Raw genomic sequence first — 26,689 nt, forward strand, 5'->3', positions numbered from 1 at the left:
TTGCCGTGGGTTAGACTTAGTCCCCGACACTGTGAACGATCCTGCCACCCAAATATCCAGTAGTCTCATTGGGATAATGAGAGCCTACGCGACAGGTACAGATCAAAAATTGTTTTATAATGCTGTGCCTGAATTCCCCTAACCTTTGTACCCCCTGTCGATTCCAGCTCGACATATATTTATCTCTAAATATCTCAGGAAGCAACATATTAATCGCAATCACCGTATAGTAGTTATATCTACCAAGTCCCATTCTTTTCCGCCATGGGTCCCAGCATTTGAATGCAGCATTTAAGACCTTAAAATGCACCCTCTTGTAATAGCTGGTTTCTGTAAATGTTAGCAATGCCCCGCTAGCCAAGGATCCAATTAACAATTCATAAATATCTGGAGCGTACCCTTTGCCACTCACTGATCCTCTAATATTAAACAAAGGGTGCATTTACTGTAGTGCGGCTGCCAGCTGGTATAGTTTAAAGTTAGGAAGAGACCAGCCCCCCTTCGCACTAGGCAATGTCATATATCTGCTAGCCCTCCTGATCTTGCCATACAACCAGATAAAGCTCATCATTAATTGATCCAGCATGTTAAACCAAGATTTCTCAAACTCCAGCGGAATAGCCCGGAATAAATATAAGACCTTGGGGAGCAACATCTTTATCATGTTACACCGCCCCATAATTGACATATGTAAATTATTCCATCTGCCGAATTTATATCTAGCTTTTTTGACAATCGGCGTTAGATTAAGCTGGACTACCTGCTCCACTTGGGGTCTGATATCGATCCCTAAATAGACTGCGTGGTCGACCCTTTGAGTTTCAGTTGTCCTGCAATGCTCATTTACCACTATTTGGGTCTTATCTTTGTTAAGTAAATAACCGGATACTATCCCAAAACTTTCTGCAGCCTTTTCAATTTCTTTGAGGGAAAGATCTGGGTTGGCAGTGATAACTGCCACATCATCGGCATATGCCAAAATGTTAGTACCCCAACCATTACGAATCACAGGCTGGATAGTCGTATTCTTTTCTAAATATCGCAGGAAAGGATCTATATATAATGCAAATAATAAAGGCGAACACGGGCATCCCTGTCTCGTACCACGTTCGATCCAAATATCATTTGAGTGGTCACCAAACATTTGGATTCTGGCATTTAGGTGTTTATACAGGGCCTTAACAGCTGTAATGAATCTATTTCCCAAGCCGTAGACCCGCAAAGTTTCCCACATATATTCCCAGTTGACTCTGTCGAATGCTTTGTCAGCATCTAACAAAACCATGGCCATAGGCTCCTCTGCAACATGAGTGGTGTCAAATAAAGCTATAACTCTTCTGATATGATCGGTTGTGTCTCTCCCAGGGACAAACCTGTGCTGGTTCTGAATTACTAAATTACTAATACAGGAGGACAGACGAGTCGAAAGTATTTTAGAATAAATTTTCGCGTAGCTATTTATGAATGTGATGGGCGTATACGAGCTTAAACTGAGCGGATCTTTGCCCTTCTTTTTTAAAAACACCACAATATTAGCAGTGCCCCAAGACGGGGAGGATTGCCCACTTGCTGCTCTTAAATGAACACTTCCAACATCACCGGTAGTAGTATATTCTTAAAATGTTTATATAGTTCAAGAGGGATACTATCAGTCCCTACAGCCTTTCCACTTGCGAGGCCTCGGAGTGCACCTTCCATCTCCTCTATTGTAACCTCATCACCTAATACTGCTTGCTCCTCTGGAGTGATCCTACCACCCGTTATCTCACTTGCCCAACCACTATCAGCCTGTTCCACACCTTTAGGGTTGGCTCTATATAACTCCACATGATACTCCGGGAAAGCTTCCCTGATTGCGTCTGCGTCTGTAACTAACTTCCCCAGCCTATTCTGAATCTTCAGAATTGAGCTGATGGTAGCCCTTTGACGAGCCCGTACTGCTAATAGATGACCCACTTTCTTGCTGAATTCATAACACTCCTTCCACCTTGCCAGATATTTTTCAGTCGCCCTTTCCACCGAGCGCTTGTCCATTAACATTTTAGCTATCGCTATCTGATGTAAGGCACTTTTGACATCCATGCCACTCTCGACCGATATGGTAAGTTGCTCTTCTGCCACGTGGAGCTTTTCGAATAATTCTTGAATCTGTGCTGCTGCCTGTTTCTGATGTCTAATACTGAAACTAAGCGTTTCCCCCCTTATCACCGCTTTTAATGTATCCCATGCTATCTCAACTGAGGCAGTCCCCATGTTAAGTTTCAAAAACTCCCTCAACCGTGTTTTCATATGCTGTATGTATGCGGGCTTATTCAGCAGTCTTCTCTCAAATGTCCAGCCCTTCCTATGTCTCTGACCATTCTTAATCCTAACCTCAAGAAGTAAAGGGTTATGATCTGCCATGAATCATTCGTACCCCCTCTAGGAAAACAGGTGAGATGAGAAAATAATCTAACCGAGTCAACTTCCTATGAGGAGCTGAGAAATATGTATATCCCGGATCTGGCCACTTCAATGTTGGCCATACGTCTACCACTCCTACTTCCTTTTGCAGATTCCCAAGGGCCTGAAATACTCCAGGTTTATGCCCCGAGTAGCTTTTATTCCTGACATCACTTAGGTTCTGCAATCTATCCCATGACCCATTAAAATTCAGATCCCTGCAGACAATGTACGTGGCAGGCCATACTGCTAATTCTACTGAAATAAAATCGAGTAATGACGAATCATCATACACCGAACCGTACAATGAGCATAGCGTAAACCTTACTTTACCCAGTCGACATTCTATTACTACCCATATTCCTAGCTGATCAGCCATACCCCGTGTCTATTCATTGGTATTGATTGCGAGAATGGTGACCCCCTTTGTTTAGTCCTTTGCTCAGTACATCCAAACAGCCCCAAGCCTAGAGTCTCCAACACAGCTTTATCAGAATACTCTATGTGAGTTTCTTGCAGGCAATAAATGTCTGCTTTTAGCATTTTCAAGTCTCCTGCCACTTTCCTTCTCTTACGGGGATTATTTAGGCCACATATATTTACAATGCTATCCGGAATGCCGCCATATATGTGCCTCAAGCTGGTTTCGCACAACCTCATTACCAAAGTTGATTTTAAACTCTCTGTTCTTATAGCTGCACCTATGATCCATTACCTCCATCTTCCTACCCTGCCCTCCGAGAGCTGAGTTGACCTGCATTTGGTTACTACGCCTCATATGCGTTCCCTTGGGTATCCAATTTTCTTTCCCCCCACCCAGAAACCCCCTCCATCTCACCCCACCCCCTCCCCTTCTGCCCCTTCCACCCCTTCCACCCCTACCCCCAGCACCTCTCCACCCTTACACCCCATCTCCCCCCTCCCCTACTCTTATTCGTACTCCTCCCCCCTCTACCCCTCATACCACGCTGGAACCACCCTCCCCCACCCCATCTCCCCCCACCCCTAAGAGAAATCAGACCACCGCTGGTCTGAATGTCGGTGACCCACAGATGCCAGCCGCGAGCCCACCCTAGACTACCGGACTCCTACTCACTTAAATACCTCTGCATTCTTTAGGATCATTACCACTGGGGGGGCTGAAACCTATACTCTAACCACCAGGTATTCTTTTGCCTGAACCTCTGAAGTAAACATTTTAACTTTCCCATTAACCACTGTCTTCAGTCGAGCGGGGGCCGACAGGTAGGCCTCCCCTCTCTTATCCTGAAAGAGATTGATCAACTGCCGAAGCCTCCACGTTCGCTCCACAGTAACGTGGCAGTAATCCGGTTGGGTAAAAAAAGTGACATTATCCACACGGTGTGGGGCATCTGGGCGAGCTTTTTCAAAGATGGCCTGCCTTAACAGATAATTGCCAAAGAAAACCAATATAGCTCTAGGATATATAGATTCCACTTTGCGGCCTCCCTCACGTCTAACTCTTGGAAATCTGTGAGCTCTTTGGATCTCAATCTCTCAGTCCCAGTTAGTAAGCTCTGGAAAAGCGCCCGCAGATTCTTAATCATATATGCCCTGACATTGATGCTCTCCACTCCTTATTCTATGCCTAAAAAGCGCTGATTATTTCTCCTCTGCTGGTTCTTCTGATCTTCCAGTTTCCACATAATGTCAGTTAATTGTCCTCTGTGTGATTTTAACTGTTACTTTAGGGCCTCGACATCCGCCTCCACCGCCATCGTTGTCTCCTCCATTATGTTCAGTTTTTCTTCGATTTCTCTACAAGGCTTTGCGACTTTGCGAACCGCTCCTTGCAGGCGCTTTGTGGCGATCCAAGCCCGCCGGCTCTCAACCCTTGTCTCTATTTGCAATTCCTTTATCAAATTATATATTATCTGTAACATTTCTGAGTCTGTGCTGGTTGCGCTAATGCTAGGGACCTGGCAATCCGCGCCTCCATCAGCATTTGGTAGAGAGTTGGACATGGGTGCTTTTCCCGTTCCCATCAGTTTGGTTCCTAAATAATCCCATTTAAGTGTCTTGCTACTCTGAGCTGAGAACTCAATTCCTTCGGTAAGACAAGCCTGTGCTTTTAAACACCTGCGTTGCCGTCGTTGTTGTCGCACAGTGGATTCCGCCGCTGATGATGCCATCCCAGTCTCAGAAGATTTGCTACCTTCTGTTACGCTCTGGTTACAGCCGCTGCTGGTAGCTTCAGAGTCCTCAGTTAACAAGTAGAATTTATCTCCGCCGTCCTTGGACCAGTCCGGGACCTTCTTTCTCCTTCCAGTCTTCCTGGCTTTCACTTCACAATTTTTGACAGCATACCTGCCCCCGGTTGGGTCCCCCGAACATATCGCAGGAGGAGTATCGGTTACATCTTGAATGACCTGTGCAACACCTTTAAACTCCACCAGTTGTGATTGCATGCTGCCACTATCAGATACCTTAGCTTCCTCCCCGTTCGGCCCTTTGCTCATCTCCGTTGCCCGGAGCCTCTGTCAGCAACCCCTCAGCACCTTGTATCATACTCAGAGGAGAGTTGCTCCTGTAAAAAATTTCCTTGGTTTCTTTAGAATGCGCAATCTCCTCTCTAATTGACGTACAGTTCTCTTTAGTTCCGACTGGAGTGTCTTCTGGAAGGGATAAGGAGCGCTCAAAACCACTCTCTTGAGTGCCGCCAGTCAAAAAGCACGTAATAACAGGCTGTGATTTGTCCTTCCCCCTAGAGTCTGGTGGGGGGATGCCAGTAACGTTCTTGCTATCCTTGGCAGTCCCACCTGTATTTTTGCTGCACGGTTTAGTTGCTCCTGAGGTAGGTCGCCTACCGACAGGAACTACATCATCGCTGTCTTTCCCCAAGCGAGCTGGCCGGGCCCCCTCCCCTTTATCACCAAGATTCTGCATAGTTTTTTGCCCCATGTTCCCTTTTAGGGCCCCGGGAAGAGCAGCAGTTAGTTTTAAAAGCCTCCAAGACCAATACTCCATGCCCCTCACGAGAAAGGTAATGGCACTACTCAGCAACCAATTCGCTGTCCACGCTGATTCACACCGCGTGTTTCCAGCCAGACTAAACTTAAAGCGGAGCAAAGCCAGCATTGGAACCCACACCGACCAGCCCCTTATTTTATATTTGCAGTCCGGAAGCGCCCTTCATACCTTCTTGTGGGCTTCACTGCATGTGTCCAGCTTGTCGCAAACAAATCATGCCGAAGTGGTGTTAGCGCTGTGGCTCCGCGACTGCTGCTTTTCCCCTGGGAGCCGCACTCCGGGCTCCGATGCGCACTATAATCAGAACAGGTGGGGGGTGCAGCGCGCTTATCACCCGCTCAGGTTGCTTTTTCTATTGCAATTTTTTAAGTCAGTGATATCACATTTCAGAGTGGTAATGAGATAGTTAAATTCTTGGAGGTGTTTGGAATGGAGGTTGCTACAATTTTAAGTGGGTGATCCTGTTGTTTAAATCTTTTAGGTCTTTCCTGGTCCTGACACTTCCACTTGTAGGAGAAAGGTATTGGTTTTAGTACTTTCCTCATTGTCACATGAACTGTGTGGAGTGTCCTCTAGAGGAAGTTCCAGAGGGGCCAAAATTAAACACGAATAAAAGATTGTTAAAGTCCCGTGGGAGTAATGCAAGAGTGTAGCGGGACGCAAAACAAACACTAACATGCACAACCTTCACCCTGTTTGGAGATATGTGAGACAAGGCCATTCCCTGTGGCCTATCAAATGGCTTGTGAATATGTTGAGTTTCTTTAGGATTGTTTTAAGCAAGAGGGGCATTATCCAGTTTGTCCTTGATGGGGGGGGGTGAGGGGGGGGCGGCTTTCGTTCTCGTCTCTTTTGCGTCTTTATATTTGTGTTCCTTCATTTCAGCCATTTGGTATGGAGCGTAGATCTGGTTCGAACAAAACAATTACAGGTCTTCTTTTGAGTTAAATAGCAGTTTGTGATTGCATAGAGGCTGGTCTCTGGAGTGGAGTTTAATGAATAGGGGCTATGAACTGTGTGTGACCTGTGATGCCTTTGTGTCTTATTGTGCTTGGTGTCTGATGTGTTGCGCTGAGATTTCCCCCATTGCCAGATGCTCAAGAACCGGGTTGAGATTAGTCTGAAACATTGACAAAAGCAAATATTCCCAATGGTTTGTAGAGTAGAATGCAAGTTGCACAATCAACTGGACAAAGCAGCACAGTACAGGATGCACAACACTGTTATTCTGTGTTAAGTGGGATACCTCAGCAGTGCTGGGGGTTCAAGGTATGCAGATGAGGAGTTAGTATAGTAAATCTATTCTTCCCTACATGCACTTCTCTTCCATATTATGTCCTTCGATATTCTGTCCTTGATATTAGTATGGCACGATATTGTTGGTGTCGATAATCAGTAGTACAATTGTTTCACTCACATAAATCAGATTAAACTTCCATGTGTTTCATCTAATTATCTTTTCAGTGCGGAAGAATTTATTATTTTTTTATTTTTATTGCCAGGCAGCTGAGCGGAGAGCTGGCTCCGAGGCTTTGGTAAGAGAGTGGTCGTTGGCGGTGTGGCACACATGTCTGGAAAGGGGAAAACAGGCCTAGCCATGGATCTGCAGTAGATTGGCCACAGGGGTCCTCACTTGGATTCGGTGTTGCTGCACGCTTCAGGGTGTTGTTCTTACTGCAGGTAGGTTTGTAGAGAGGCCTTGTTTGAACTGCTAGCTCTCAGTCTGCTTGTTAAAGCTAAACCCTGTGGTGATATCATACTGCTCAGCACGTGGCATGGGTCAGAAGAATTAGGTGCATCCGAAGCTGTTAAGTAGTTTGAAAGGCTGGGTTTCTGACACCTCGTGCATTCACAAGCTCCCCAGTGCTCTTGAGGCAAATTGGTGTCTATTGTGGGGAAAATACAGGTCTGGAGAAAGATGGACTTGCTTGAGCTCACAAAGGAGCTGCCATCTTTTTCAGGGTCCAAGAGACACCCCATACTCCTGGATGTTTAGGAGATGTCTAATGAAGTCAGAAATGTATTCTACACAGAGACGGAACCCTACTGAAGCAAATTTCCAACTTGTTTTCACAGATAGTTGTGATCCTTACCAAAGCTCTCAAATATATCATATTAATGTTAATTCAGATTCTTCATGTGCCACTATCAAACATGAGTAAAGTAATTGCTTTTTTACCCTAAGAAGAAAACATCCCTTTTTACTAGCAAAGACGTTTTAAGGCATGGACAAAGTGGGCTCTGGCCCAGTGCTCAGCCTTTGGGGGGGGGGGGGGCGGGGGCTTATAGACCCAGCTCTGTTCTGCTGAGTGTTTTGCCATGATGGCGTTGAATAAATCTCAGTTTGTTTTAAATTCCGCTTTCTTTTGTTTTATTTCTAATGTGGGTGTTGCGTGAGTGTCTATTTACAGACATTTTGCAGAGGAATTGTATGTTTATTTTCCATGCAACATCCACAAAAACGTTTCTTTTAAATCAAAACAGGACCTCATATGAGAAATTGGAAGGTGTCAAAGAAATGATTTGCAACAATATTAAGGAGGAGCTGCTGTGTTACATTAGTTATTAATATTAATATTTATAAATGATATGTGTCTCTGCGAAGACGGTGTTTCAGCTATGACAGCAATGACTGAACAAAGTCACGAGCAATATAGGGCATGCATCAGTATAGCACAGGAGATTGAAATAGAAAGTGGTAGGCATGAGATTTTGCTTTCAGAATCAAAGATAAGTGCGCTAAGAGCATCAGATGTACATTGTTAATCTGTTTAATCTCTTCATTCAGATTGGTAGGTGGTTTGACTCTGCATTCAGATTCACTCTAGATCGGAAATGTGGCATCACCCAGACGCTTTCTACTTCACCTGCACAGCCGCTCGAAAAGTCTGGCATATCCTATACAGACACCTTTCCTCGTCTGCAGGATGATGTTGGGGTCTGGGGATCGTCCTGCTTCATTGTGATAGCCCACTGTGTCGTACTCTGAAAGAGGGAGAGGGAATCAGAATAAACATTGAACAATCTATTATTGCTTTTTCCTATTCTGTATGGGAGAGGAATGCCTATGCTTTTTGCGTCCATAAGCATTTTTACCTATCTTGTACAAAGACAGCACTCAGCTATATACATATTGTGTAACTGTTGTGCAAGGCATAGCCTGCTGTATTTCTCCTTTACCACCTGCAAAATCACTGGACCAAGTTTTACTAGCCGCAGAAATGCACCCGATAAAACCAAAGAGTCTTCTTAAGATAGTTTCCTATTTTTCGAACGGGTGGAAATGATCCGTGGAAAAACCTGCAATGTTGACTGTAGGAAAGTACCATCTTGCCTGGAATGTTACCTCAATTTTTACTTCTGTGTCAGTTTGTTTTTGCCTGTGTCACTGGGATCCTGCTAGCCAGTGACACAGTGGACCCCAGTGCTCATAGATTGTGGCCTATTTGTGTTGCCTGTGTGTTGCCTAACTGTATCACTGAGGCTCTGCTAACCAGAACCTCAGTGTTTATGCTCTCTCTGCTTTTAAAATTGTCACTGCAGGCTAGTGACTATTTTCACCAATTCTGATTGGCACACTGGAACACCCTTATAATTCCCTAGTATATGGCACCTAGGTACCCAGGGTATTGCGGTTCTAGGAGATCCCTATGGGCTGCAGCATTTCTTTTGCCACCCATAGGGAGCTCAGACAATTCATACACAGGACTGCCACTGCAGCCTGAGTGAAATAGCATCCACGTTATTTCACAGTCATTTTACACTGCACTTAAGTAACTTATAAGTCACCTATATGTCTAACCCTCACTTAGTGAAGGTTAGGTGCAAAGTTACTAAGTGTGAGGGCACCCTGGCACTAGCCAAGTTGCCCCCACATTGTTCAGGGCAATTTCCTCAGACTTTGTGAGTGCAGAGACACCATTACATGCGTTCAATACATATAGGTCAATACCTATATGTAGCTTCACAATAGTAACTCCGAACATGGCCATGTAACATGTCTAAGATCATGGAATTGTCCCGCCAAGCCAAATCTGGTATTGGGGTGCCAATCCCATGCATCCCCGGGGCTCCAGCATGGACCCCGGGTACTGCCAAACTAGCTCTCTGTGGTTTTCTCTGCAGCTACCGCTGCTGCCAACCCTCAGACAAGTTTCTGCCCTCGTGGGGTCTGGGCAGCCCAGTCCCAGGAAGGCAGAACAAAGGATTTCCTCTGAAAGAGGGTGTTAAACCCTCTCCCTTTGGAAATAGGTGTTAAGGGCAGGGCAGGAGTAGCATCCCCCAGCCTCTGGAAATGCTTTGAAGGGCACAGATGGTGCCCTCCTTGCATAAGCCAGTCTACACCGGTTCAGGGAGCCCCGAGCCCCTGCTCTGGTGCGAAATCGAACAAAGGAAATCCCCTGTCCATCACCACCCCAGGGGTGATGCCCAGAGCTCCTCCAGTGTGTCCCAGATCCCTGCCATCTTGAACGCAGAGGAGTGAGGCACAATGGAGACCTCTGAGTGGCCAGTGCCAGCAGGTGACGTCAGAGACCTCTCCTGATAGGCTCTTACCTGGTTAGGTAGCCAATCCTCCTCTGAGGGCTATTTAGGGTCTCTCCTGTGGGTTCCTCTTCAGACAACGAATGCAAGAGCTCACCAGAGTTCCTCTGCATCTCTCTCTTCGACTTCTGCCAAGGATCGACCGCTGACTGCTTCAGGACGCCTGCAAAACTGCAACAAAGTAGCAAGAAGACTACCAGCAACATTGTAGCACCTAATCCTGCTGGCTTTCTCGACTGTTTCCTGGTGGTGCATGCTCTGAGGGCTGTCTGCCTTCACCCTGCACTGGAAGCCAAGAAGAAATCTCCCGTGGGTCGACTGAATCTTCCCCCTGCTACGGCAGGAACCAAACGTCTGCATCACCGGTCTTCTGGGTCCCCTCTCATCTTGACTAGCATGGTCCCTGGAACACAGGAGCTGCATCCAAGTGACCCCGACAGTCCAGTGGTCCTTCTGTCTAAACTTGGTGGAGGTAAGTCCTTGCCTCCCCACGCCAGACAGTAATCCTGTATACTGCATGATCTGCAGCTGCCACGGCTTCTGTGCACTTTTGCAGGGATTCCTTCTTGCACAGCACAGCTCAGGTCCCCAGCACTCTGTCCTGCATTGCTCAACTCACTGAGTTGACCACCGGCTTCATGGGACCCTCTTTTGTTAGGCTGAGATTACTGCTGTGCTCAGATTTCTTGAACACCTGTTCAAGTGCTTCTGAGGGTGCTGCCTGCTTCTGCATGGACTCTCTCTGTTGCTGAGTGCACCCTCTGTCTCCTCCTCCTGGTCCTTCCTGGGCCCAGGCAGCATCCATTATCTTTAACTGCGACTCTTGCAGCTAGCAAGGTTTGTTTGTGGTCTTTCTGCGTGGAAACAACTTTGCATCCTCCAGCACTCCGTGGGACATCTCCTGACCAAAGGAGAAGCTCCTGGCACCTTCCGTTGTTGCAGAATCTTTGGCTTCTTCCACCCAGAGGTAGCCCTTTTGCACCTTCATCCAGAGTTTAGTGGGCTCCTGCCCCCCGGACACTTGCATGACTCTTGGACTTGGTCCCCTTCGTTTGCAGGTCCTCAGGTCAAGGAATCCATCTTCAGTGCTTTGCAGTCAGTTGTTATCTTTGCAGAATACCCTATCTCGACTTTACTGTATTTCTGGGGTTGTAGGGTAACTTTACTCCTACTTTTCAGGGTCTTGGGGTGGGGTATCTTGGACACCCTTAGTGTTTGCTTACACTCCCAGCAACCCTCTACACAATACACTAGGCCTGGGGTCCATTCGTGGTTCGCATTCCACTTTTGGAGTATATGGTTTGTGTTGCCCCTAGGCCTATTGTCTCCTGTGGCATTCTATTGTGTTCTACAGTGTTTGAACTACTTTTCTTAGTGTTTTACTTACCTGATTTTGGTTTGTGTGTATATTTTGTGTATTTTACTTACCTCCTAAGGGAGTATATCCTCTGAGATACTTTTGGCATATTGTCACTAAAATAAAGTAGCTTTATTTTCAGTAACTCTGAGTATTGTGTTTCTTATGATATAGTGCTATATGATATAAATGGTATGGTAGGAGCTTTGCATTACTCCTAGTTCAGCCTAAGCTGCTCTGCTATAGCTACCTCTATCAGCCTAAGCTGCTAGAAACACCTCTATTCTACTAATATTATTAACCCCTTCTGTGCCGCAGACTTAATGGTTACGTCCTGTGGCACAGTGCTTGTGCCCAGGACGTAACCATTACGTCCTGGGCAGAGACCAGAGGGAGCGCTAGCGCTCCCTATGTGTTCTTCCCTCCCACCCCCCAAAGGCAGGGATGGAAGGGGAAGCCCTTCCCCTTCCAACCCCGACAGCCCCCCCCGACCCCTCACCCCCGTGACGTCATGGCGCGCTGACCATCACAGAGGCCTCCTCCCATCGCCGTGGAGGAGGCCTGAGAGGCTTCAAAGGGAAGGAAAGGAATTTCCTTCCCTTTGAAGTCTCTCTGAGCATTTTAGCAGCCAGAATGCGAAGCAATCCAGCTGCTAAAATTCCCACTAGAAACCAGGGATTTATTTTTTAGCTGAAATTGGCAGAAGGGGAGCGACACCTTGGGCAAGGGTCGCTCCCCAGGGGAGCATTTTTTTAAGGCCTATTGTTATTTGGCCGATCTGCCCCGGGGGGACAGAATCCAATAGGCGGCAGGGATCTATTTTTTTTTTTTTGTGTTTCTTTTGTTTTTGTTTTTAGTTGGTCAGCGATCCCTTAGGCATGGTTCGCTCACTAGGAGGCAACTTATATTTAGGCCATTTCTGCCCCCACTGGGGGCAGATCGGCCTATTGTTATTAGGCCGATCTGCCCCGAAGGGGGGCAGAAACCACTAGGCACCGGGGATCTTTTTTATTGCGCCAATGTCACGCAAGGGGAGCGACCCCTTAGGCAAGGGTCGCTCCCTGGGGGGGTGGGGGGCAGGGCGGCAAATATATTTCAAGCCATTGCTGCCCCCCGAGGGCAGATCAGCCTATTGTTATTAGGCCAATGGGCTGAAGCCTCTAGGCGCCAGCGATAAAAAAAAATAGTTTTTTTGTTTTTGTTTTGTTTTTTAGAGGTGGGGAACGACCCCTTAGGCAAGGGTCGCTCCCCGGGGGTGTGGGGGCAAATTTATTTTAGGCCTTTTCTGCCCCCCCTGGGGGCAGAACGGCATATTGTTATTAGGCCGATCTGCCCCCAGGTGTGGCAGAAACCTCTAGGCGCCAGAGATAAAACAAATTGTTTTTTTGTTTTGTGTTTTAGAGGTGAGGAGCGACCCCTTAGTCAAGGGTCGCTCCCCTGGGGGCAAATTGTATTTAGACCATTTCTGCCCCCCTTGGGGGCAGATCGGCTGATTTTTGTTAGGGCAATCTGCCCCCATGGGGGCAGAAACCACTTAGGCACCAGGGATTGGTGTGTGTGTATGCGTGTGTTTCCTTTAGGGGACAGCCCCTTGGGTAAGGGTCGCTCCCCATGGGGGCACATTACTGTTGACCATATCTGCCCCCATTGGGGGCAGATGGGCCTATTTTTGAAAGGCCAACCTGCCCCCAAAGGGGGGCAGAAAGCCCACCAGAGGCCAGGGAAGTTTTTTTTCTCCAAAATAAGAGGGTGGGGGTATGGCCATACCCCCACCTCAAATAAATAGGGCAAAAGTTGTTCTGCCCACCAGTGGGCAGATGGGGCAATTACCCCTGATCCACACCCCGGGGGGGGCAGAAAGTCTACTAGATGCCAGGGATTTAAAAAATATATATATACTGTATATTGGGGTGGTGGCTATCAACCAGTATGGGCCTGTTTCCGCCCCCACCTCAACTGAAGGGGGTAACAGTCTTTCAGCTGTCTCCTGCACTCTAAAACATCTTATCCCACAGCAAGCAAGAAGACATTTGATTATTTTGGGCTTTAGTTTTACATTTGGGCCATGAGAGCTTGGCTTACTCTCAAAATCGTCCCACTTGGAATGGTGAGGGCTGCACTTTATGGACTTTGGGACGCTGCCATGTAGAAAAATCCACAAGACCTAGACACATCTGAAAACTAAACAACTGGGTGATTCCTGGGTGGTGTGTTTCACATGCACCGCGCACAATTTTTGTACCCAAAATCCCCTGCAAACCTCCAACTTTGCTGGAAATCACACATTTTTCCCACGTTTTTGTGATGGAACCTTCCGGAATCTGCAGGAATCCACAAAATTCCTACCACCCAGCATTGTCTCATCTATACCGATCAAAACTCTGCTGCACTTGTCAGCCTAAAAATGTCTTTTTTGCAAACTGCCCTTTTGGACCCCCTTTGGTTCCCCCTCAATATCGACATGTTTTTGGCTCTTCCCTTTCACAAGCACTTGGCCCACCTACACAAATGAGGTATCATTTTTACCGGGAGACTGAGGGGAACATTGGGTGGTATGAAATGTGTACCAATGCAGTGATACCACACAGAAATGTGGGAAAAATGAGATTTTTTAGCTAAATTTGAGGTTTGCTGAGGATTCTGGGTAAGAAGACATTGTGGAATCCACCAAGTCACACCTCACTGGACTCCCTCGGGTGTCTAGTTTTCAGAAATGTTTGGGTTTGGTAGATTTCCCTAGAAGGCTGTTGAGCCCAGGACCAAAAAAACAGGTGCCCCCCGCAAAAACAGGTAGTTTTGTATTTGATAATTTTGATGTGTCCAGATAGTGTTTTGGGGCATTTCATTTCGTGGGCAGTAGGCCCACCCACAAAAGTGAGACACAGTGGGAGAGGACACAGGGAACGTGTGCATGGATGTGGGGGTGGTGACTGCGAGTGAGGGGCATGTAGTGATAGACGTGCTGGTGATGGAGGTAGTGGATGAAGATGTAGTGCATGCAGTTGTGAGTGGAGATGTTAGTGGAAGGGAGGTGGGGGATGAGGAGGAGGGGGACACAGTAAGGCAGTGGATGTTGGTGTGTCTGCATGGGGATGGTGCTTGTGTGAGTTCCTGTGAGATGAAGTGTGGTGCTTGTGTTTGACTGAGCCACTTCTGTGTGTTAATTTGGGTGAATGCTGGTCTGAAGGTGTGCTTGGGATAGGCCGGGGTTGAGACGATTGGGATTGGGTAGAGGAAGTTGGAGGGGGGAGACTGGAGGGGGAGGCTGGACACAGGGACAATGGCTACCATCAGTGTGGAGGTCAGAGCCTGGAATGCTCTCTGTTGGGCCACCACGCCAAAGTGAATGCCCTCCAGGTATGCATTTGTTTGTTGTAAATGCCCTGCTACACTCTGGATGGCATAGAGTTTGGTTGACTGCCCAGCAGTGAGGGATCTCAGGAGGTCAATGGCCTCCTCACTGAGGGCAGCAGGGCTGACTGGGGCAGGGACTGAGGTGCCTGGGGTGAAGGAGATGCCTACCCTCCTGGGTGAGCGGGCATGGGAAACACGCTGAGGGGCTGCTGGGAGGGCGGTGCTGGTACGGGGGTGGCGGCTGTACCTGTTGTTGGGGTGGGCACAGAGGTGTCTGCCACCGCCATGGAGCTTCCATCGGAAGAGGAGTCGCTGTCGGTTGTGTCCCCTCCTGTCTCCGTCGTGGTGCTCCCCTCGCCCTCCATCCCACTGGTGCCTTCACCGTCAGTGGATTCAGCCACCAGGCCCATGTGGGATGCAGCTCCCTCCTTCGCCGTTGCCTCTGCTCCTCCACCAGATGATGCTAATACACACAAGGGCAGGGTGACAAAACAAAAAGGGGGGACGAGACAGAGGATACACTTGGTCAATGCCAGCAACAACACTACAGTTGCCGTACACAACACACAGGGAACAGCCCTATGCACTAGGCCATGCACTACCAGTTACAATGCTAGTCACCAGCCCATGGGGTACAATGCTTAACGCCATTGGCTGCACACCTGAAACCCACAGGACCCTGCCCAGTAGTAGATGCCCACTAATACTGTTAGGGTGGGAGTGCTTCAGAGCCTGCCCAACATTGGATCTACCCTGCCATGCCCGCCCTGGCCTAGGGGCACCCACAGCCCACATCCCCACCCAGGTAAAACCTTAACACTGGCTAAGTCATGATTCTGAATCTGTACTCACCACCCTTGTGGCTGCTGTGATGCCTTCAAGGGCCCATCCAACTCCGGATAGGCCACCGCCAGTATGCAGAGCATCAGGGCGGTTAGGGTACGACGGGCACCCCTTCCTCGTTGGGAGGCCAGCCCCAGCTGGGTCACCGCCGTCTTCCTTGCCCAGCGGCGCAGGTCCTCCCACCGTTCGCGACAGTGGGTGCTCTGCCTGTCAAAGACCCCCCGGGTCGCACCTCCTTTGCAATGGCACTCCAAATACCATTTTGCTGATGGGCGCTGACCTGCAGAAAAAGATGCATAGAAAAAGGCCGGCCTGTTACACTCAAGGCCCACTATAAACCTCCCATCCCCTTACGCACAGACATTGACCACCAGAAAGCAGCAATCTGCCCAGGACCCCTCAGCCCCCCCCACACAAGGCTTACACACGCAGCAATCCATACATTTATGGCCCACGCATCATGCTCACAGTGTACTCACCTGTTTGTTTGGAGGACCATAAAGTAAAGTGTACTGGGGTAGGACCCCATCCACCAGTCTCTCCAACTCCTCCGAAGTGAAGGCGGGGGCCCTTTCCCCAGATACTCGAGCCATTGTCGCTTCCAGACACAGGTCACAGCAGCACTTGCAGTGTAGGTCCTCTCCTGTTGAAGGTCAGGAAGCAAGTGAGTGCACAGATAGAAAATGACAGTCACGTCCAGGGCGGTGCGTACCATCACTGCCGGCGTACATCACCATTGGCTCTTGGAACCCATAGGGCCCAATGATAACCAATGCAAAGTTGCACAGCGGTCATTGAAAGACGACCGCAAACGGCGCACAACGCCAGTGGAATTACCTCATTTCCACTTGTCTCTCCTCACAGGTCAGGCAGCCGCCATTTCAGGGGGGCACAGGCCATGGCACCTAACTGCATCACAGCAGACATTGGCACATCAACTGACTCTCAAGTTCACATACTATTTCTGTAAAGGAAGAAATTAATTTTATATTTTAACATATGTGTGAATATGACCCTCTGCTCACAGTTTTTCACCCAAGAGCTCAACCGCTGAAGATGAATAGGAGATGGAGACATCCCCTTGTGTACAGACCCCTGGTGAACCTGGAAACAATGGAGGACAGGCACATTATCCTGACCTACAGACTTTATAGGGCCACAGTCCAAAAACTGTGTACCCAATTAGAACCAGACCTGATTTCAGCTATCCGCCACCCCACAGGTATCCACCCTCTTGTGCAAGTCCTGTCAGTGCTCCATTTCCTGGCAAGTGGTTCCTTCCAAGCGACAGTGGCCATGGCATCAGAGATGTCTCAGCCAATGTTCTCAAACTTGCTGACCAGAGTGTTGTCTGCCCAGCTGAAACACATGCGCAGGTATATCGTATTCCCCCAGGCGGAGGATTTGGCCACAGTGAAGGCTCAATTTTATGCCCTGGGACATATCCCCAACATCATTGGTGCCAGTGATGGAACACATATTGCGTTTGTCCCACCCCCCCCCCCCCGGAGAAATTAACAAGTATTCAGGAATAGAAAAAGCTTTCACTCTCTGAATGTGCAGATGGTGCGTTTGGCAGACCAGTACATCTCCCATGTTAATGCCAAGTATCCTGGCTCTGTGCATGACGCCTTTATCGTGAGGAATAGCAGCATTTCATATGTGATGTCTCAACTCCAGAGGCACTGGGTGTGGCTAATAGGGGAGCTGATGGTCCCCACCCAGTTGACGTAGGTCTATGGGTGTGGATTTGGCTCTAAGGGTGAGTGTATGGCTAATAGGTATCCCTCGATATTTACAGGTGACTCTGGTTACCCCAACCTCCCATGGCCACTGACCCCATTGAGGAATGCCAGGACAAGGGCAGAGGAACGTTACAATGAGGCACAATGGTGAACAAGGAGGATCACTGAGAGAACCTTTCGCTTCCTGAAGGCCAGATTCCGGTGCCTCCATCTGACAGGTGGATCCCTGTGCAACTCACCCAAGAAGGTGTGCCAGATCATCGTTGCATGTTGCACAATCTGGCCTTGAGATGCCAGGTGCCTTTTCTGCAGGAGGATGAGCCTAGAGATGGTCGTGTGGCAGCAGTGGAGCCTGTGGACAGTGAGGAAGTGGAGGCAGAGGAAGAAGATGTGGACAACAGAAGTACAGTCATTCAACAGTACTTCCAGTGACACACAGGTAAGACACTGTAACTTCACCTTCCATTGCAGTATTGTGTTTGACATTGAACATGGCAGCCTGATTTCCCTATTTCTATGGCCACTTATTGTACCCTTTGGCATCTCTATTTTCAAAACTGTGTGCCCCACTCTGGCTCCTGGTGTGTTTAAAGCTGCCCACTACAGGTCATACCTATGTTAATGTTACTGTAGATTAGAATTGCAATGTTTACAGTTTGTGTAAATAATACAGTTGTCTTATAATCCACAGACTCCATACCATACTAAATTTGTTCAAAGGGTGTTTATTTAGGTGCTAATAAGTGGAGGGGGTATTGCAATGGGCTGGATTGCTAATACACTATTTAGAAATCACAGAGAGACTCCAGATTGTTTTGTGCTTTAACCCCTTCTGTGCCACGGACGTAACAGTTACGTCCCGCGGCACAGTGCTCCTGTGCCGAGGACGTAACCATTACGATCACGCATTGTGATCGGGCAGCAGGAATGCCCAGTAGACGCCAGGGATTTTTTTAGTTTTTTGTTTTTGTTAAGTGTTGCATCTGGGAGCGGCCCCTTTGGCAAGGGTCGCTCCCTTTTGGGGGCATCTTTATTGTGGCCATTTCTGCCCCCCTTGGGGGCAGATCGGCCTATTATTTTTAGGCCGATCTGCCCCCAAGGGGGACAGAATCCACTATACACCAGGGATTTTTTTTTTTGCATTGCTTGTGTGTGGGAGCGGCCCCTTGGGCAAGGGTCGCTCCCTTTTGGGGGCATCTTTATTGTGGCCATTGGCCTATTATTTTTAGGCCGAGCAGAATCCACTAGACACCAGGGATTTTTTCTTTTTTAAATTTTGTTTGCATTGTTTGTGTGTGGAAGCGGCCCCTTGGGCAAGGGTCGCTCCCTTTTGGGGGCATCTTTATTGTGGCCATTTCTGCCCCCCTTAGGGGCAGATCAGCCTATTATTTTTAGGTTGATCTGCCCCCAAGGGGGGCAGAAGCCACTTAGACACCAGGGATAGTGTGTGTGTGTGTGTGTGTTAGTGGGGGGGGCGGCCCCTTGGGCAAGGGTCGCCACCCCTTTGGGGGCACGTGCACCAAGGACATTTCTGCCCCCTTTAGGGACAGATCAGCCTAATATTTTTAGGCTGATCTGCCCCCAAGGAGGGCAGAAACCACTAGAACGCCAGGGTTTTAAAAAAATATGTTTATTTATGTGGGGGCGTCCCTTTGGGCAAGGGGCACCCCCTCCCCCCCCCACAGGGGGCATTGAACTGTTGGCCATTTGGGCCTATTTCTTTTAGGCCCATCTGCCCCCAAGGGGGCAGAAGCCACATAGGAACCAGGGATAGTGTGTGTGTGTTTTTTTTTTTTTTGGGGGTGGGCCCTTGGGGACACACTACTAAAGGTATTTTCTGCCCTCCTTGGGGCAGATAGGCCTTTTTTTTTGTAGGCCCATCTGCCCCTATGGCAGAATCCACTTAGGCACCAATTTCTAAATGCTTGATGGTGGGATGTTTGTCAACTGACAAAGTATTTGCATTTGTGATAATTTTTTTCCTCCTTTTTGTTCTAGTTCAAAGCTTTTGCTTTCTTTGCTGTGGCTCCTTGCGGTTTTGGCGGTGGTTGACCTGCGGTTTGAATAGTTGCATGTTTTAGGTAAGTAAAAACAAATTACTCTAAAGGAATATTGTTGCCATGCATGAATGACATGTTTGTAGGTGGTGTACTAAATGCAGGTTTGTGTGAAATTGTCCTTAGATTTGTGCACAATGATATTTGTGTTGTCTTATTTCTAATTTGCTTTTCTTTCTTTCTTTTTAGTGGGATATCATTGGTGATTGCTGTGTCTGTGCAGAGTAGTTGCTGGTGATTCAAGCTTTTTCAGGCAAGTGAGCGGTATAGTTTTTGAGTTTATAACTCTTACTAATAAAGCTACACTTTATTACTTCTCTTACACAGTGCTGGTTGTTGGTGGTGCATTTGTCCAGTTAATTTTAGTAGGAAAGATCATGGCTAGCCGCAGAATGACCGCTCAGCAGGTGGTTGGTATGCTTTTTGAGTCATTGTCTGATCTTGATTATGAGACGGACTCTGCATCTGAGGCAGAGGAGGAAGTGAGGGATTCTGGCAGTGAAGTTTCTGCCGGTGAGGAATCTTCTGATGAGGAAGCCACACTCAGTGCAGATGAAGGGGCAGTTTCAGAGGAGGACACTGATGTGCCATTAGCGCAGCAACCTGGGGCTGAAAGGTTTCCCGTTAGAAGACCTGAACTCTGGGTTGCCCCAAACATGGAGCAGCCAGAGTTGCCTGCCTTTACTGGTCTCCCGGGGTGTAGAGTCAATACTGAGAACTTTTTGCCTGTCAATTTCTTTGAGTTATTTGTGGATGATGTGTTTTTGGAAGAGATTGTTGAGCAGACTAATTTGTATGCGGAGCAGTATTTGAGGGACAACGCTGCTAGACTTAGGCCGCACTCTAGAGCTGCCCAGTGGATTCCCACAAATTTGGAGGAGATGAAAAGGTTTTTAGGTTTGACTCTTTTGATGGGGTTGATAAGGAAGCCGTCACTGGCTTCTTATTGGTCTACTAGTCCCTTCATGGCAACAGCTATATTTCCTGCAACAATGAGTCGTAATCGGTATTTGCTTCTTCTTAGGATGCTGCATTTTATTGACAATGCATTAGCCTTGCCACGAGATCACCCTGATTCTGACTGTCTTTTTAAGATTAGGCCTGTCCTTGATCATTTTGTAGATTGGTTTTCAGAGGTCTATGTTCCAGGCAAAGAAATAGCTGTGGACGAGTCTTTGGTCCTCTTCAAGGGTTGTTTGGTTTTTAGGCAGTACATTCCTAGCAAGAGGGCACTATGTGGCATTAAATTGTATATGCTGTCTGAAAGTAGTACAGGATATGTGTATAATTTCCGACTGTTCAACAAAGGTCACCATTTGTATGTAGATAACTTTTACACTGGACTGCAGTTGTTCAAGGAATTGTTTAGAGTGGACACTGTTGCTTGTGGCACAATTCGTTGTAACCCGAAAGGCTATCCAAGGGAGCTTGTCTGTAAAAAACTTGAGAGGGGACAGTGCAGTGCCTTGCGGAATGATGAGCTGCTAGCTTTGAAGTTTTCAGACAGGAGGGATGTCTACATGCTAAGTACCATCCATGATGAGAGTACTTCCCCGTGAGTGTTTGGGGTCAGGTTGCTGAAGTGCGCAAACCTGTGTGCATTTTAGATTATAATAAGCACATGGGAGGTGTAGATAGAGTTGATCAGAGGTTGGAACCTTATACTGCTATTCGTAAGTCTTACGTTTGGTATAAGAAGTTAACAATTCACCTTCTTCCACTTAGCAACTTTTAATGCTTTTATTGTGTTTAAGGATAGGTCTCCAGAGTCAAAGATGACATTTGTGAAATTTCAGGAGTCAGTGATAGAGAGCCTTATTGTGGTGAAACAGGCCAGAGTTCCTAGAGAAGCAGTGGTGGAGGATGTGGCTAGATTGAAAGATCGCCACTTTGCTGAGCACATTCCTTCCACACCCAAAAAAGACTTTCCAGCTAAGAAATGTAGAGTGTGTTTTCGAAGAGGTATCCGGAGGGATATTCGAATGTACTGCCCAGATTGTCCTTCCAAGCCTGGGCTGTGTGTGGGTGGTTGTTTTAAGAATTACCACACCCAGAAGAATTACTGGGAACAACCATGATTGTAAACTCATGTCTGTTTTGTATTTTCATGTGTTCAGTTTCATAGTTAGCATTTCTGTCATGTACTTGGTTAGAGCTTTTGTGTTTGTAGTTTTGTAATGATTTCTAATTAGTTAGGGGTTTCTTTGTTTAAAAAAAAAAAAAAAGTGATGCCATTGTGTGTGGAGTGGGGCTTGGCTGAGGGTGTGCATAGTGTACATATTGACTTGCTGTTGGCTACTGCAACACACTGCCAGCCAAACACCAGTCCACACACTGCCATCAGCTGGTGTAATTGTTGTATCAGGCATGTGGGCGTATGTAAGTGATGGGCCCTAGAGTGGCGCTGTCTGCAGATGTGAGTGTTGTAATGTGCTGGGCCTGTGGCTGGCAGTATGAATGGTCTTGTGCATGTCATGTATGAAAGGTGTGTGAATGGACTGTAAAGCGGTTGGTGCCTTGTCGCGGCTTTACAGCTCATGAGCTGTGAGTCATTGGTTCAGTTTTTTGCCTTTCAGTTATTAACAGTGCATTTCATTTTTGTGAAATCTCTGTTAATAAAATTTGATCCACTGAACCATCACTCAGCCTCGTGCCAAATCCAACCAGTATGTGTGGTAAAAAGGACAAAACCTGCTCCGCTGTAATCAGTCGTCGCGGCACACCTGTGACACGCTACGTGCCTCTGGTGGGACCCCGATGATGAAGCATGCCACCAACTTGGTTGGTGGGTGAGGGGTCTTTTTCACATAACCTAAGTGTGTTTCTTTTCACAATTTTAGTGTTTGGCACATCACAGATGTATGTGGACACATCAAAATGATATATTACAAAACTACCTGTGTTTGGGGGGGGGGGCACCTATGTTTTTGGCCCTGGGTGCGGCCTTCATCTAGGGAAACCTACCAAACCCAGACATTTTTTAAAACTAGACACCCCAAGGAGTCCAGGGAGGTGTGGCTTGCGTGGATCCCCCAACATTTTCTTACCCAGACTCCTCTGCAAACCTCAAAATTTGCTTAAAAAAGCATATTTTCCTAACTTTCATTTGTACGATCACCAATCCAGCACACAATTCCTACTCCCCAGCGTTCCCTTCAGTCTCCCAAGTAAAATGACACCTCACTTGTGTGGGTCTCCAAAGCAGAGTCAGCCTAAAGATTTATAAAAGAAGAATATGTACTTATCAACTCGCTGTGCTATCCCCTCTATCGCTACAAGTTTTGGGCCTTATTCTGTTGCAGGCACCTGGCCCACCCACACAAGTGAGGTATCATTTTTACCAGGAGACTTGGGGGAACGCTGGGTGGAAGGAAATTTGTGGCTCCTCTCAGATTCCAGAACTTTCTGTCACCGAAATGTGAGAAAAATGTGTATTTTTTTAGCCAAATTTTGAGGTTTGCAAAGGATTCTGGGTAGCAGAACCTGGTCAGAGCCCCACAAGTCACCGCATCTTGGATTCCCCTAGGTCTCTAGTTTTCAAAAATGCACAGGTTTGGTAGGTTTCCCTAGGTGCCGGCTGAGCTAGAGGCCAAAATCTACAGGTAGGCACTTTGCAAAAAAACCTCTGTTTTCTGTCAAAAAATGGGATGTGCCCACGTTGTGTTTTGGGACATTTCCTGTAGCGAGCGCTAGTCCTGCCCACACAAGTGAGGTATCATTTTTATCGGGAGACTTGGGGGAATGCTGGGTGGAAGTAAATTTGTGGCTCCTCTCAGATTCCAGAACTTTCTGTCACTGAAATGTGAGGAAAATGTGTTTTTTTTAGCCAAATTTTGAGGTTTGCAAAGGATTCTGGGTAACAGAACCTGGTCAGAGACCCACAAGTCATCCCATCTTGGATTCCCCTAGGTCTCTAGTTTTAAAAAATGCACAGGTTTGGTAGGTTTCCCTAGGTGCGGGCTGAGCTAGAGGCCAAAATCTACAGGTAGGCACTTTGCAAAAAACACCTCTGTTTTCTGTGAAAAAATGGGATGTGCCCACGTTCTGGTTTGGGGCATTTCCTGTCGCGGGCGCTAGGCCTACCCACACAAGTGAGGTATCATTTTTATTGGGAGACTTGGAGGAACGCTGGGTGGAAAGAAATTTGTGGCTCCTCTCCGATTCCAGAACTTTCCGTCACCGAAATGTGAGGAAAATGTGTTTCTTTAGCCAAATTTTGAGGTTTGCAAAGGATTCTGGGTAACAGAACCTGGTCAGAGCCGCACAAGTCACCCCATCTTGGATTCCCCTAGGTCTCTAGTTTTCAGAAATGCACAGGTTTGGTAGGTTTCCCTAGGTGCTGGCTGAGCTAGAGGCCAAAATCTACAGGTAGGCACTTTGCAAAAAACTCCTCTGTTTTCTGTGAAAAAATGGGATGTGCCCACGTTGTGTTTTGGGGCATTTCCTGTCGCGGACGCTAGGCCTACCCACACAAGTGAGATATCATTTTTATTGGGAGACTTGGAGGACCACTGGGTGGAAGGAAATTTGTGGCTCCTCTCCGATTCCAGAACTTTCCGTCACCGAAATGTGAGGAAAATGTGTTTCTTTAGCCAAATTTTTAGGTTTGCAAATGATTCTGGATAACAGAACCTGGTCAGAGCCCCACAAGTCACCCCATCTTGGATTCCCCTAGGTCTCTAGTTTTAAAAAATGCACAGGTTTGGTAGGTTTCCCTAGGTGCCGGCTGAGCTAGAGGCCAAAATCTACAGGTAGGCACTTTGCAAAAAACACCTCTGTTTTCTGTGAAAAAATGGGATGTGCCCACGTTGTGTTTTGGGGCATTTCCTGTCGCGGGTGCTATGCCTACCCACACAAGTGAGGTATAATTTTTATCGGGAGACTTGAGGGAATGCTGGGTGGAAGGGAATTTGTGGCTCCTCTCAGATTCCAGAACTTTCTGTTACCGAAATGTGAGGAAAATGTGTTTTTTTAGCCAAATTTTGAGGTTTGCAAAGGATTCTGGGTAACAGAACCTGGTCAGAGGCCCACAAGTCACCCCATCTTGGATTCCCCTAGGTCTCTAGTTTTAAAAAATGCACAGGTTTGGTAGGTTTCCCTAGGTGCCGGCTGAGCTAGAGGCCAAAATCTACAGGTAGGCACTTTGCAAAAAACACCTCTGTTTTCTGTCAAAAAATGGGATGTGTCCAAGTTGTGCTTTGGGGCATTTTCTGTCGCGGATGCTAGGCCTACCCACACAAGTGAGGTATCATTTTTATCGGGAGACTTGGGGGAATATAGAATAGCAAAACAAGTGTTATTGCCCCTTGTCTTTTTCTACATTTTTTCCCTCCAAATATAAGAGAGTGTGTAAAAAAGAAGTCTATTTGAGAAATGCCCTGTAATTCACATGCTAGTATGGGCACCCCGGAATTCAGAGATGTGCAAATAACCACTGCTCCTCAACACCTTATCTTGCGCCCATTTTGGAAATACAAAGGTTTTCTTGATAGCTATTTTTTACTCTTTATATTTCAGCAAATTAATTGCTGTATACCCGGTATAGAATGAAAACCCACTGCAGGTTGCAGCTCATTTATTGGCTCTGGGTACCTAGAGTTCTTGATGAACCTACAAGTCCTATATATCCCCGCAACCAGAAGAGTCCAGCAGACGTAACAGTATATTGCTTTCAAAAATCTGCCATTGCAGGAAAAAGTTACATAGTAAAATTTAGAGAAAAATTCGAGTTTTTTTCAGCTCAATTTCAATATTTTATTTTTTCAGTTGGTATTTTCTGTAGGAAACCCTTGTAGGATCTACACAAATTAACACTTGCTTAATTCAGAATTTTGTCTACTTTTCAGAAATGTTTCAGTTTCTGGGATCCAGTATTGATTTCACACCCATTTCTGTCACTGACTGGAAGGAGGCTGAAAGCACAAAAAATCTTAAAAATGGGTTATGTCCCAGTAAAATGCCAAAATTGGGTTGAAAAATTGGGTTTTCTGATTTAAGTCTGCCTGTTCCTGAAAGCTGGGCAGCTGGTGATTTTGGCACAGCAAACCCTTTGTTGATGCCATTTTCAGGGAAAAAAACACAAGCCTTCTTCTGCAGCCCCTTTTTCCAATTTTTTTGAAAATAACGAAATTTTCATTGTATTTTGGGTAATTTCCTGGGCTCCTTCTGGGGAACCCACAAAGTCTGGGTACCTCTAGAATCCCTAGGATGTTGGAAAAAAAGGACGCAAATTTGGCTTGGGTAGCTTATGTGAACAAAAAGTTATGAGGGTCTAAGCACGAACTGCCCCAAATAGCCAAAAAAAGGCTCGCCACAGGAGGGGGAAAAGGCCCGGCAGCGAAGGGGTTAAGGGAGTTTATTTAAGTGCTCAATATTGGAGGGGGTTGTAAAATGGTGAGGGATGATGGTGGAGGAAAGTCCAGGGTGGAGTCCAGTCTATTTGTATCACAGGTGCATTGTCCAAGGGGGCATAGGAAGTGTAGCAATGGCAGTTCAAGGTGGACAGGGTGACAGAGTGGGACACAAGGGTGACAATCAGGAGAGTCTTATTTCCTGGTGGGGTCTTGGCAATGTTCCTTGGCTTCTGCCTGGATCGCAGGGACCGTTTGCGGGGTGGTTCTCCTTCTGCAGGGGGTGGGGTGCTGGTCGTCTGTTGGTCCTATGGCAGGGCCTCCTGTCCACTAGCGCCGGCAGAGGTTGAGGGCTGTTCATCAGTGTGGCTATTGTCAGGGGCCCATTGGTGTGCCACTGCCACCCTCATTGTGTTGACCATGTCTGCCAGCACCCCTGGAATGGTGACCCGTGTGGTGTGGATGTGTTTTAGGTCCTCCCTGATCCCCAGGTACTACCCTTCCTGCAGCGGCAGTGTCTCCTGCAACTTGTACAGTATCTGGCCCAAGGTCTCATGGGAATGGTGGTATGCTCCCAGGATCCCTGCAAGTGCCTCGTGGAGAGTCGGTTCCCTGGGCCTGTCGCCCCCTGTGGCACAGCAATCCTCCCTGCTTCCCTGTTGTCCTTTGCCTCTGACCCCTGAACCGTGTGCCCACTGCCACTGACCCCAGGTCCCTGGTTGTCCTGTCTTCGAGGGTTTGCCTGGGGTCCCTTTAGTGGTGCACACACACTGCTGATTGACGTGTCCTGGGAACAGAGGGATGGGGAAGGTGCTGTGGTGGTATTTCCTGAGGGGGGAGGCTCTGTGGTGGTTTGGGACTGTGCATGGGTCACCGACTTTCCAGAGGTCCCTGATGGGCCAGGTTGGTCATCGTGATACAGGCGTGCAGAGCTGCTGTCATCACTGTGGGCCTCTTCTGTGGGGGGACTGGATGTGGCTGGCACCTCCACTCCGGTGACGTTGAGTG

The 26,689-nt window shown here is 47.5% G+C and overlaps 1 protein-coding gene across 1 annotated transcript in view; it reads right to left on the reverse strand.

Moving 5' to 3' along the window:
• The window catches only part of LOC138265100 (kyphoscoliosis peptidase-like), a 538,792-nt gene that overhangs the window by 357,741 nt on the left and 154,362 nt on the right, over nt 1-26,689 (reverse strand). The window contains exon 4 of the mRNA XM_069212640.1: nt 8,301-8,418. Within this exon, the coding sequence (XP_069068741.1) occupies nt 8,301-8,418 (118 nt within the window). The remainder of the gene's footprint in view (nt 1-8,300; nt 8,419-26,689) is intronic.

The sequence above is a fragment of the Pleurodeles waltl genome, chromosome 11, assembly GCF_031143425.1.
Source record: "Pleurodeles waltl isolate 20211129_DDA chromosome 11, aPleWal1.hap1.20221129, whole genome shotgun sequence".
NCBI classification, from domain to species: Eukaryota; Metazoa; Chordata; class Amphibia; order Caudata; family Salamandridae; genus Pleurodeles; species Pleurodeles waltl.